The following is a 14,019-nucleotide window of genomic DNA, read 5'->3' on the forward strand; positions in this document are numbered from 1 at the left end:
ATTGTTTTCTTTGTGATCTTTTATTGATAAAATAAGAGGTGTGCCAGGAATGGTATACTTATACTACTTATATATATGTACTTAAATACTTGCTAATTTTTAGAAAAAGAAAGTCAAGCAAAAAAATTATCTTAAGCTTGGTCAGAACCAGATACGTCAGATGATGGTAGTTATATATCTCCAATAAGATCATCTCCTAAAAAAAGGAAATTAATACCAAAATGTAATCGCCAACTTGAAAAGGAATTTCTGGAACCACCTAAACCACCTACCACACCTATATGTAATATTAATAAATTGTATATCTTAGAATTAGAAATATAGGTATTTAAAAATATTTGTAACTTTTCTCAATGTTATAGCAACTAGATCTAGTACACATTTTGGTTCTGTTTTGTCAGAGACTAATGATATATTACAAGGCTTGAACTCCAGCTCAATCGATGAATATAAAGAAAATAATATGAATAGTATGTAGTATTGTAGTATGATGACTATTTAGTTATTTGTTGATATTAACAAAATCAATTTTACTTATTAATTTATTAAATATTTTAAACGTTAAACTAATTATAGTTTTTTATTGTTACCTATTATATAAATATAAATACTAATACAGTCATTGATACCTTAGTTCAAACATTGGGTAATTCAAATAATGCAATCAGTCCAAAAAATATAGAAAATGTGGAAAATGTGGAAAAAAGTAAATATATAAATTACACGTATATAATATGTTGGAATTTGGTAAAAGTTTGTTTCAATCTAAAGTCCTCAGGACAATATCTAACGCCCCATGGTTCATACGTAATGCTGCACTGCACACAGACTTCCAACTACCGTCTATAACTGATTATATAAAGAAACTAACAATCAACTTCTTCAACCACTTACAGTCTGCTAGCAGCGCTAAATACTACAACCTAAGTGTCCCTCCTCCAATACGCCGTCTCAAGCGTGGACGTCCACATGACCTCCTATGTTAATTGTCTATTGTATTATTATTTTCCCATTTATTAGTTCTTAATTAAATCTTAATTGTACATACCTATTACTGTTGTAAAAATATAGTTAGATCTAAGCTCATAAACATTGTTAAATTCTAATTTATCAATTCTTACTGATTTGTAAAAATTTTTTTTTTTTTTTTCTTTTATGTTAACCTTTTTCAAAATGTCAAATATTATTTTCCTTTAGCCTTAAGTTTAGATGACCAATTGTCAGGAAAACTTTATAAATAATAAAAAAAAAAAAAAAAAGGTAAAAGTTTGTCAATTAAAAATATAATTTAAAATTACTTAAAATATTATAGATAAATATTCGAGTATAGATGATATTATTGTTAGTCCATTACAAGTATCCAATGCAATTACAAATGAATTTCAAAATTTGAGCTCAAGCTTTAAGAGTACTCCTAAAGAAAATATTGAATCCTGTGTGTATCTACCAATATATTTATAAATTATAATTTATGCATTCTTATTTTTAATTAAGTTACATAATGCAATACCTATACTTATCAATTTTAAAAATTATTAGTTTCTACCAGATTTACTAGTCCAGCCTGTTCTAGTTATGAACAAAATAATTCAGATTCAATGAGTTATCCTAAAGAAACTCATTCTACAAGTAGGTTATACATGCTTATAAGTTATGCATACAATTTATCATAGGTTTTATTAGCTTCAAATAGATAAATAATAAGATAAAATTGATTTTTAAGGTGAACCATATGATGATATTTTATTGACGCCTGCAGAGTATACATCTTTAAATAATATACATGTATTCCAAGAAAACTCTGTTAATAAAGAAGGTACAATTAAATACTACTTAATTAAGCGCTAAGTCATTATTAAGTAACATAAATTGCTTATTTTAAAATGTGTTCTGAAATTAAACAATCATTTAGGTGACATTAATGAAATAGCTGAATTTATATGCAACTCTGGTATGAATGCAATTTTATGATTGACAATGATGTAATTAAAAATGTTGAAAATTCAACTAGTTGTAGTTTGACTGAAAGTGTAAACATAAATGGTTTGTATTCCATTAAGTAAATTGTAGTTGGACAAATATTATTCAGAATGTTTGTTCTAGATAACTATTTTTGCAAAGATCTGTTGGCCATTAAATCATTGATAGAAAAAAATGAAAAGACAACAAAATCTATGTTAAAACAGATCTTGATACAATTACACATGACAAATACCTCCAACACTAGAATCGTGAATGCCATAAAAAATTTGGACCAAAAAGTACAAATTATTATGAAATCGGATTCTAGAATGAAATCTTTAGCTTTACCTATTCCCACATTACCCACTGCATTCATTAATTTATTACCGGCAAAATCAATTGAAGAAGTAGATTTACTAGAATCTCTTTTATCAGATGAGACTGATGGGTTAAAGAATCAAGAAGAATTAGTGAGTATATATTCTTTTTGAATCATATTTTTATGTATTTTAAATATTTACTTAAATAACTTACTTCATGTCTAAAACTTGAACTCAGTACTATGCATCAATATTGTTATAGCTTAAATATCTCTTTAAAATACTTTAAAATATGAGCCATATTTTTTGAAATTTCAGAAAACTTATATTTATATGAAAGTTGGAAGTATTAATTCCTTTAGTGCAGCAATACGACAAGCAATTGACACATGCTTTATTTATAAAATATTATCTGTCTTCAGCTATAAAGGGAAAACAAAACGAAGTTTTGTTAATTTAAAATTATTCTCAATTATTTATGGTGAGTGTTTACATTTATATAAATATTATAATAGTTTAAAAATATTAAGACACTATTAAAATTATTTGTTATAGAAGCTTTATCTGGTTTTCGAACTGATCCACAGAAAGAAATTACATTCCACAATGTTACAGACAATTACATTAGACATTCTAGCTTTCTAGTCTCAAAGTAAATATCATCTTCAGTGTTGTAATTATTATTTAGTATTATTACCTTTATGAATCGTATAAAAAAGTTCAAATTTTTTCTTTTATATTTTATTCTTATATAAAAAAATGTACCTATTGGGTGCAAGTATTATTATAGTAATTATATATATATATTACATACTATGTAGAAAATATTTGAAAAACAATTCCTGATAAATATATATATATACCTACTTATAAATGGCTTAGGAAGTACCTAATCTAAATATTATTATTATTATTATTTTTCTTTTTTTACCATAATAATGTGCATTCTTAATTTTGATTAAGTGTTTTATTAAGCTATACTACATATCTAATTAATTATTATTATTTACTTAACACGGTTTTTACTTTTATTCTATTATATCAACTATTATTTTTTCTTATTTTATACCATAAACATAGATTGTATTTAAATATAATATTGGTTATATAAATAGCTAATATGCCATTGCTACTATATATTTTAACATTTCAAATAATTATGTACTGTTTATATTATGTTCTTTTAGTTATTTTAGTTAGGTTAAGGTGAACCTACTATAATTATGTATTTATAATTTTAAAGACAAAAGCAATTAAAATATTATTAATCTTACTAAACATATTATTATACACATTTTATAATGAACTTAATAAATATTTGTTCCTAATTCATGTTTTTTAGTTTAATTTTATAGTTAAATAATTACCTATTATATAATAAAAATGGAACTATGTGGGTGACAAGCAATATATATATTCTGAAACTACATATTATAATATAGCTGGTGAATCTGAAAAACTTTTGTTGAACCCTTTCAATCTGGTTAAAATTATAAGCTAATCAACCTATTTCATAGTCAGGATTTAATTTAATTTTTTTATTAGGGGGGCGGGGGGTGGTAAATGGTCAATCTAGCATAGACATTTTTAAATAAAGGTCTTCATGATAGAGTTAAGGGGAATATAGAATACGAAATTTCATTGCTAATATATAATATATATACATATTATGTATATACTATATACAGCGGCGTATTTAGGAATAGTTATTGGGAGGGGATGAGCCATTGCATGTTACACATAAAAATTAAAAATACTATAAACACGATTTAGTGTCAGGTAAATATAGGTAAATTCTTTAATAATAGAAAAAAAGACCAAGGGGTGGATTGATCCCCCCCCCCAGTAAATACGCCGCTGATTATATAGTATTCACGGTTACTGTATTAAACATTGAACTGTAATATACCAATTGATAAAACAATGTATGAACCCCGTTGAATCAAAGAAAATTGAACTGTTATTACACAAGAAATTAAACCAAAGGAACACGGTGTATTATACAAATCGAGGTGCACTGATGCACGGTTATTACACCGATATGAGCACTTTAAATACACGGTTTAACCTGTATAAAAAATCGGTATTCAAAATCAGAAAAAAACGGTTCACTGAACAGGATTTACACCGTACTCTGCAACAACAAAACTTAATATATTAAACACTGACAGCACTGAAAATGCTTCTCGGGTAATAGTAACTTGAGAAGGACGACGTGACGGTTCCAGTTTGTTGTTTTTGCTTATTTCAGAGACAATTCACAGGTCCATGTATATACGAATGCACGAAAATTCTATCTATTTATAGCTAATAACAATCTTGTTAAGAGGCCGTTACACGGCCATTTGTTGTCTCCGTCTTACAAGTGCGTAACAAAGCAAATTTAGGCTTAGCAGATCACGTTTAACTCCGGTGGTAGTTTGAAAATTAGAGTGAATCGAATTATTATGAAACTCGATGGATTATCTGTGTTTTTTACGATAACTCAGTTTTTAAGTAAGTTCTAAGCATTTTTAATTTACGCTTACAAAATCTTATAGTATTCGAATAGGTTATCTACTTAGCAAGACTGGCTAATAATAATGTATCTAATATTCTAATTAATATTTATAAAAACTATTTTATAATTACCTACCTGAGCCAGTTCTCTGACTTTTTTTCATCCTCACCTTTTCTCGCCGAAATGATGCATTAAGGCTGGTCATTTTTTTTTTGCATTCATCCGATGTCGTTCCCATTTCTGTGGCCAACTCTTCCCACTCATCGGATTTTGCAAATTTATTATAATACTTGGGGTGCTTTGGGGACCACAGTATCGGTTTTTTTTCGTAACGCTCAATGAGGTCCAACATCTTTTCGTTATTCCACTCCATTTTTTAGATTTAAATTAAATTTATACAAATAAACCACTTTAAACACTTAAACTTTTAAAACAGTAAGTTTTTATACAGTCCTGTAGCGGTAGTGATCAGGGCGATTCGCTGCGAGCAACTAGTTTACCGTACACACTAGCAGCGAATTGTAATGTAACATTCCTTTGATGTTCGTCAAAATACCGACACTCGGGTGGATCGACAGCGTCGCGATGTTACAGTAACACCGTACACACTTGAGCATTACAGTTACATTACGGCGTTACATTACACCAAAATGCTCCAGTGTGTACCTTAACAAACGCCCGTACGACGCACATCAACGCACCTTCAAAAGCCTATTTTCCTCCTTTATTTAGTGCTTTTATTTTCGTTTCGTTGTGTAATGGGCGCTTTTCATACCGGTGAGTAAAATTCTACATACATTATATGATATTCATTACATTATACGTACAGGTGTATTTAAGGCAGCGCGTGCCGCGCGTACTACCTACTGTTTCACTACAGACGTTGTTTACCGCTATTTTTTTTTTTTTAAATATAATACGCCATGCTATTTTGATCGTGTTTTTGCGTACAACGCGTATAGGTGTTCACTTCGCATTCGTCTTATATCGTCCGAGTATTAATCGGCTCCATTCTGTTTAATCGCTTTAACATTTTAAATAAAAACACGTGATTGTGCTACGACTCGCTCGGTGTGTATTTTTTCGTATTTTTCTCATATCACACCGCAAAAGGTATCAAATGATTTGACGTATTAAAATTCTAAAAATAACGCAGTGAAACAATTACCAATGATAACATACAATACATAATTTATATTTCATATATTACTTTTTATTCCTATCAATATGATATTATGTGTATAAGTATTCGTTTTCTTATTATAATCTTATTATAATGTATATAAATTCTAAACGATCCTTTTTTCTAAGTATATTCAATATGGTGAAACGCTGTGTGCTGTGTGGAGTTGTGGACGATATCGTGGATGTCACCGTACAAAAGTAATTACAATACCAAACCCAACACATAATATTGATCAGTATAATAAATATGTCGTTACATTCCCCTTTAGATTTCCAAATGACCTGCCACGTCGTCTCCGGTGGGTGGAATTTGTTGTCAACAACGGTCATGTCGCGAACATGAACTCTAAGCTGTGTTCCAGGCATTTCGTTCCCTGTGTTGACTACTCTGTGGAAAACGTACGACGACGCCGTCTGGTGCATACAGCAGTGCCGTCTTTGGTGTGTATGATTGAGGTGTTCCAAGAACAACCCTACTGAACTTAATGACATTTGAAATTTTTGCTATTGCACAACACAAGTACACTAACAGACATTATATATAAATATGAACTTTTTAAATTAAAAATCATTTAAATTAAATTCCAAGTGAATACCAAATCATTAGATCACTTCTGTACGTTTCACTTAATTGCATAACACAGTGTGAATTACAAACCCAACATGCACCTACGGCCATGTGTCAATTGGTATTATTTTCAGCTACAGACACCATGTGCAATTATTATCTTGGACACCAACCCTCCAATGGCACAAAGTCTGGTTGTGTTTTCTATGTCATTTACTTAATTTATTTAATATAGTTCTACGATTAAGGATTTCTATAGTTTTACCTAACCACTACTACACTTACTCTGTACAACATTCTTGAAAACCAAATATAATATATTTTTTAACATAAGCCTTACATTCAACTCACCCTGATGTACTTAATATCGTTGCATTAATGTTAATATTTAGAATTATTTTATATTACGGTCAAAGTTAGTTATAACCCACTGTGTTTTATACACATCTATAATAAACAAATGACAATTACTCAAACTACTCATAATATGTTTTCTGACACGGTTGCTGACAAAACATTTCACTGTTCGCCTTATCCACTGCGATTCACAGTCCTAACCTGGCTGACTCAAAACTTATTGAACACAATAAGTACAGTTAATGTTATTACAGTTACTTACAATGGACTTTATTTTAAATGTTATAACATAAACATAAATATTTTTCTCGCACAATTATCAATGTCTGTTCTACACAAACATTGCATTGGATCTATAGTAATGCATTTTTGATTTGCAAGTTGTGATCTAAATATTTTATTTGTTATGCAAGCACTGTCGGGGTTGTAGCTCACTTTATTAAAAATATAAACGTACAGCGTACTCACCTCGCACAATGGCATGCATTCACATCCTATAAAACCAATTGATCAATATACTACAAAACATAAACCTTACACCTGTGACTTATAAAATATATCATTGATGAATTCACTTAATGCATATAATAAGTATCTACACTTACTTGTAGAGTGCCACACATTCTTAAAATATAAGTTATTGTTAGCGTAAGTGTGGTCTAGCCAACTCTTTAGAGAATTTCTCCTGTTTTGTTATAAGTACTTCTCAATTTTCATTTTTTAAGAAATGATTAACAATGTGTCGTATATTGTTGACAGTCGTCAGCATAATTTTAGCATAATTTTTAGCAATTAAGATATTAGAATAGGTCAAGCCTGGGAAGCTAGATGTGCTGAGGTGACAAAAATTACTTAGATATAAGACGGCCGCACGGGCAGGAACGTGGAGTCCCCGTCGTCACCGGGTGTGTTGTCGAGAGCGTGCCATCGACGTGCACACGGAAGAGGCGACGATTGCTGTACGGGTGACTTTTGTTTATTTAGTTTTAAAATAAAAGTGTTTCCGACCCGTAAAATTATTTGTTTAATTTTTGAGTAGTCACGCAATTTGCCGTACTCTTTTCAATCCAATCTATATCACTCAAAAAGTGCATATACGACAGTGGCGCCCAACGTAGTTCGAATCACGATCGGAGACACTTTTATTTTTTATTTATTTTTTATTTTTTTTGTGTGTGTGCCCTGGTACCTCAACCTTGGCACTATTAGATTTTTCTCAGTTTTTTATTTGTTTTTGTGTACAATAATTGTACACATTTTCGGGTGGTGTAACCAGAAAAGCGATTTTTTTTTTGAAGTTTTACAAGTTAAAGTAAAATAATTTTTGTGCGTATGTTTTGGGTGCCGAATTAACCCAGAGCATAGTTTTGTGTGTATGTGAGTAACATACACGCATTTGATTTTTATCTATCAAATATTTGTAGTACCGTGTGAATACAGACTACATATTTGTCCTATCGTACATTTACACTCGAACGAGCTACGGTGAGCAACTATTTATTATATATATTCGTATGACGCTATTAACACACATTAACAATAAAATAATCTATGAACAATGAACATGAAAATTATAAATGATGATATTAAAGTAATAGATTAGGCAATAATAATACAATACAGTAACATAAACACTAAAATAACTATAGGTGGGTAACATATATTAGACTAGGCGGTTAAATATTGATATCTAATTTTTCAAGCCAATTAATACCATCCNAAATGATGATATTAAAGTAATAGATTAGGCAATAATAATACAATACAGTAACATAAACACTAAAATAACTATAGGTGGGTAACATATATTAGACTAGGCGGTTAAATATTGATATCTAATTTTTCAAGCCAATTAATACCATCCCTGGTAACTTTGTTCAGCTCTGCTAATCCCCCTGGGAATGCTCTGATTGGGCATTCCTCCACTATGTGTCTTGCGGATTGGGTATGGTGTCCACAGTCACATTGTGGAGTGGGCTTTAATCCCCATCGATGCAACATGAGTCCAGTGCGTCCATGCCCAGTTCTAAGTCTGTTTAGGACTACCCATTGACTCCTTGTGAGGTTAGATCCAGGGGGTTGCATCATAGGTTGGTCGAAGAGATGGTTCGAGTCGATATTGTAAGACCTCCAATCTTCAGTCCATTTAGACATAAGGTCGAATTTTTCTGTGATAAGTTTCCTTGCCAGTTTCCAAGTCGGTTTCCTGGATTTTAATCTTTGCAGTGGGCCAACATTAGTGCAGTCGCTGTGGATAGGAAGTGCGGTATTCCTAGAGCATTTAGTCCATTCTCGAAGTAATGAGTTCATCCGGCGAAGATTTGGTGGGGCAATGTTACATAGTATAGGAAGCCATTGAGTAGGCGTTGATTTGACCGCACCTGAAATGGTTCTCATGGCTGAGTTTAGTTGGACGTCTATTTTGTTCAAATGGGCACTATTGGCCCACACTGGGGCGCAGTATTCCGCTACTGAGTACGTTAATGCTAATGTAGAGATTCTTAGTGTATGGGCATCAGCTCCCCACGACGAGTTGGCCAATTTTTGGATTAAATTGTTTCTTGTTTTTATTTTAGCAGCAATTTTTGTTAGGTGCTCTTTATATGTAAGTGTTCTATCCAAGGTAATTCCAAGATAAGTAGGATTTTGGCTATTTCTCACTTCTACATTATTAAATACTACTTTAATTGTTTGGTTTGCCTGTCTGTTATTGAGGTGGAATAGTGATATTTCTGTTTTGGTTGGGTTAGGTTTCAGTCTCCATTGTTTTAAGTAGTGACTCAGGACAGTAAGGTCTGCGGTCAGTGTTTTTTCACACACGTCTAGGTTTTTGTCTTGTGTGACTAAGCAAATATCGTCAGCGTAAATGAATTTTCGAGCATTGGTAGTGAGAATATCATGGGCGTACAGGTTAAATAGCAGTGGTGCAAGTACAGACCCTTGTGGTAATCCGTTATTCAGTACCCTTTGTCTGCTCTTTTTGTCTCCAATTACTACTGTGAAGAGTCTGCTGCTCAGCATGTTGTTGATGATTCTGCTAATTGTTTTACATGGGATAACTTGTATAAGCTTGCTGATCAGTCCTTTGCGCCATATCGTATCATAGGCTGCGGTTAGGTCGATAAAGGCAGCCGCAGACTTTATTACTTTTTCGAACCCGGCTTCAATATGCGTGGTTAGTGATAGGGCCTGAACACAGCAGCTTCTGTTGGGTCGAAACCCTACCTGTTCGATCGGTACTATCTTATTAATATCATCAGAAATTCTATTGTGGATTAATCTCTCTAGAAGTTTGTATCCAACGCTCAATAGGGAAATTGGTCTGTAGCTTTGGACATCTTTACTTGGTTTACCAGGTTTAAGAATCGCTAGTATTTTAGTGCTCTTAAATTGCTTAGGGAGTGATCCAGTTAGGAGTATATCCGTGTAGAACTTGGCGAGCCACTGTATAGTTTTAGGACCACTATGTTTTATAAACTCTGGGAAGAGTCCATCAAAACCAGCGGCCTTTCCAGATTTGAGATTTTTAATTGCTTCGTTTATTTCATTGTCATTAAAAATTCTGGCGTAGGTTGATCTTACTTCTAATGTGCTCTTTCTAACACGTGACTCATATAGGGTTTTTCTTTTAGATTCCTTATCCATAGCAGCTCTGGAGAGGTCAATAATGCGATTCGCAAAGTTTTCGGGCTGAATGTCTATATTAAGATTATTCCAATTCGTATTTGGGTCGATTCGCCGAATAAGCTTCCAAGCCTTTTGGCTTGATCGCTTAAAATCCATGTTTTCAACGGTTTTAATCCATTTATCTTTTCGAGCTTTAGTTAATGAGTTGAGGAGTGCCTCTGCAGTAAGGGGGCAGAAAGTAGCTTTGTATTCTATATATAAGTCGTCGCTTTCCTTACTCCATCCGGGAATATAATCCTTCCTATATCCTCGTGGGACGCATTTTTTCGCTGTGCTTATTACCATACCGACGAAGCGACCGTAATTGATTGATTCAGGTTTTATCCATCTGATGTTATCGTCCAATCTTTTCCTGTATTCTTCCCAGTTCGCTTTTTGGAAGTTCCATCGGGGTTTTTGTATTGACTTAGTGATAGGTATTTGAATTCCAATATTGGCAATAACAGGTCTATGCTGGCTACGTGGAAAGTCGTTAAGAACTTTACGGTTAGCATAAAGAGGTCGTCTAAGTTCGTCTCTAGTCACAAAACAGAGGTCCGGATTATAGTCCTTTTACCATCTTCCAGATCTAAAAGTGCCTTTGTCCTTAGCGTCAAATAGTAAGGATACGTCCTCTCTATCCATCCATTCGAGTATTGATTCACCATTGAGATCGTTGTTGTCGTACCCCCAGTGATGATGATGGCTATTGAAATCTCCAATAATTACAGTAGGATGTTGGACAGATGGTAATGTTGGGTTGGACCAGTTTGCTCCTGGTGGTTTGTAAACATTGATAATATTAATTTCCTCAATTTTTATTTTTATAAGTGAAACATTGTTCACGTCCGATGTCGATATATGTTCCCAATTAGATATGTTGTTTCTGACATAGGTTGCTGATCCATATTTTTTATGATAAGTGGCAGAGGCCAAAGTGAAACCATCGATATGACCTCTGCTTGATAGATCACTAGCGTTTTCAGCATGAGTTTCTTGTAGTATAAGTACTGTTATATTATTTTCGACCAATAATCTCGATAAAAAATCGCATTTACTTCGGCTGATTCCTTCGATGTTAAGTTGTAAGATACGGAGTTGAGGACCCACATCTCGAGTCAGGGAGCCCTGACAAGGGCCATTTTGGGGGAGTTGCATTGTTAGTGTGTGTAAAACCGTGAGATTCGTGTGAACAGTACGGTTGGTCGAGATTGGTAATTCTTTAGCCGTCTAGGACGTTGCCCGGGGTACACTGCGTGGAAGCGAATTACCTTTGTACCCCAACTATACACATAAATCCACATAAACCTACGTTATTTCCTACAGTTAATTTATACAAAGAGCTAAAGATATTAAATTTAAAATCACTGTATACAAAGAACATTTGCTTACTATTTTATGATATGAAAAAATGTATTGATATTCCGTCTCATAATTACTATACTCGCTTTAAGATTAATACTAATGTCGTCGTCCCTAAAATGAACACAGTATTTGGGCAACAAAGCCCTAGATATAAATTCATTCAATTCTGTACTATTTATAATTTTAATATTCATAACTTTAAGAGTCTCAAGATGTATAAAAAATATATAAATAATGTTTTGTTTCAATAATCTATACTTTAATTTAGAAATTAATTTATATTTATTTTTCATTGTTAGTANTAGAAGGGTGAAAATTGAGGATTGTATGTATTTTTGTATGTTGTATCATAAAAAAATAGAAATTAAAAATTTTGTCTAAAAAATAAAAAAAAAAATTTAGGGGTGGACAACCCCTAACATTTAGGGGGATGAAAAATAGATGTTGGCCGATTATCATAGATACCGGATAAGCACAAAAAATTTCATCAAAATCGGTCAAGCCGTTTCGGAGGAGTATGGCAACGAAAACTGTGACACGAGAATTTTATATATTAGATATTTTTAGAGAAACATTCTTTAGCCTGTGTCCTTTATATAAATTATTATTATTGATTATTTTAAAAAATTTTTCAAATAGAAAAATGTTATGTAGTTTAATATTTCAAGGTGCCACATTTTACTGAAAAAAAAACTGTGGTTCAGATAACCTCCCAAAGGGAGGTTAACACACTTAATAATAGGTATGGTTTCTGGACAGTAGGCTTGTTAACAAGAATACGAATAGGGCGAAAGAATTATTGGTGCCACAGCCACATCTACAAATCAATTTTGGATTTCATGCTATATAAAATAGGTAAAATAGCAAAATGGCATTTTGTAATCTGCACAATCTTGTTCATACAAAAATTGCGTTTTGCTTATTTGCGAAACTTAATAATAATTAATAACAATTTGTATAAACCTATATATTATGTGTATTTTAAATCATTCATTAATATCAAAAAAAATAATTAAAATTTAAGTAAAATAAGAAAACGGAAGCTAATTGTAATTGTACATGTACGTACTTTGTGTATAAATGAGTAATTATATTTGAGAACATAAAATATATTAAATCTAGGAATATTTGAATCCATTGTCCAATTATTTTTCATGTTATTAAAATAGTTCGTGTTATTTATTCACGTTTTGTGGTCATAGCTGATGTAAGCTCTGTAAATGTATTTGGTAAATTTCAACAATAGAAATTAAAAGTGTGTCGCTGATTAACAAAATTAGTGTTCAATGTACACAGATGTGGTGCAAATTCCATGTTGTTAGGTATTTATATTTTGTCCCAGAATCCATAAGCACTTGAATGTGCTTTACTGGCGAAGTAAATAACATGTAGGTACCTACTGATTTAGGCTCAAAATACCATCTCTCTATGAATCATCTCATTTATAGTGCACTATAAAAACAACCATTTGAATCAATAACTGCAATAAATAATTTAAGATAATATTCCACCTTTATACTGAACTTTTTTGAAATTTTATCCAATAGGTACTAAATAATAAAAATGGTATCACTTTTTAATTCATTAGGTAATGTACGTTGTACCTAGTACCTATACTAAATACATTTGAGTTAAAGTATTCTTTGCAGCAATAATTTGAGATAGGTACCTACTATGGTTGAAATGAAATAGAATATATTATTTAATGTGAATGATAACTGTAGTTGGGGATGTGGGGCTATGTCCCAGGTTTTTCTTTAAATCAAAATTATGGTTGAATAAAAAGTCCTCCTAAAAGTGTATGGTTAATATTGTGCCTATGGTTTGATGCAGTTGTGCAGGAAACACCTTGAGAGTTGAGGTACGCGGCTAACAAAACTATAAAACGTCGATATCTTCAATTTTAAAGCGAAAACTGGTAACATTCGTCCATGCGCCTGAAATGGACAAAGACGGATACTTCTCTCGCGTAGATACTAGATAGGCATCTGACTGAAGAGAGTCACATTTATTATTATGTGATCGTTTCGTGCGTGTAAACGTTGTCGAGCACATGCCGTTCACGCACGGGTGAATGAAAGTGTGTGTTGCGAGTT

General features: G+C 32.1%; 1 protein-coding gene and 1 pseudogene across 1 annotated transcript; one reads left to right on the forward strand and one right to left on the reverse strand.

Annotated features, from left to right (window-relative positions):
* Window positions 1-103: 103 nt before the first annotated feature.
* On the forward strand, window positions 104-2,959 carry LOC111040532 (annotated as a pseudogene).
* A 1,431-nt stretch (window positions 2,960-4,390) lies between these two features.
* On the reverse strand, window positions 4,391-5,155 carry LOC111040534. The gene is made up of 2 exons (XM_022324472.1): window positions 4,918-5,155; window positions 4,391-4,416 (listed from the first exon to the last, which is right to left on the reverse strand). The coding sequence occupies exons 1-2, from the start codon at window positions 5,153-5,155 to the stop codon at window positions 4,391-4,393; spliced, it is 264 nt and encodes an 87-aa protein (XP_022180164.1).
* Between the last annotated feature and the right edge of the window lie 8,864 nt (window positions 5,156-14,019).

The sequence above is a fragment of the Myzus persicae genome, unplaced genomic scaffold, assembly GCF_001856785.1.
Source record: "Myzus persicae strain clone G006 unplaced genomic scaffold, MPER_G0061.0, whole genome shotgun sequence".
NCBI classification, from domain to species: domain Eukaryota; kingdom Metazoa; phylum Arthropoda; class Insecta; order Hemiptera; family Aphididae; genus Myzus; species Myzus persicae.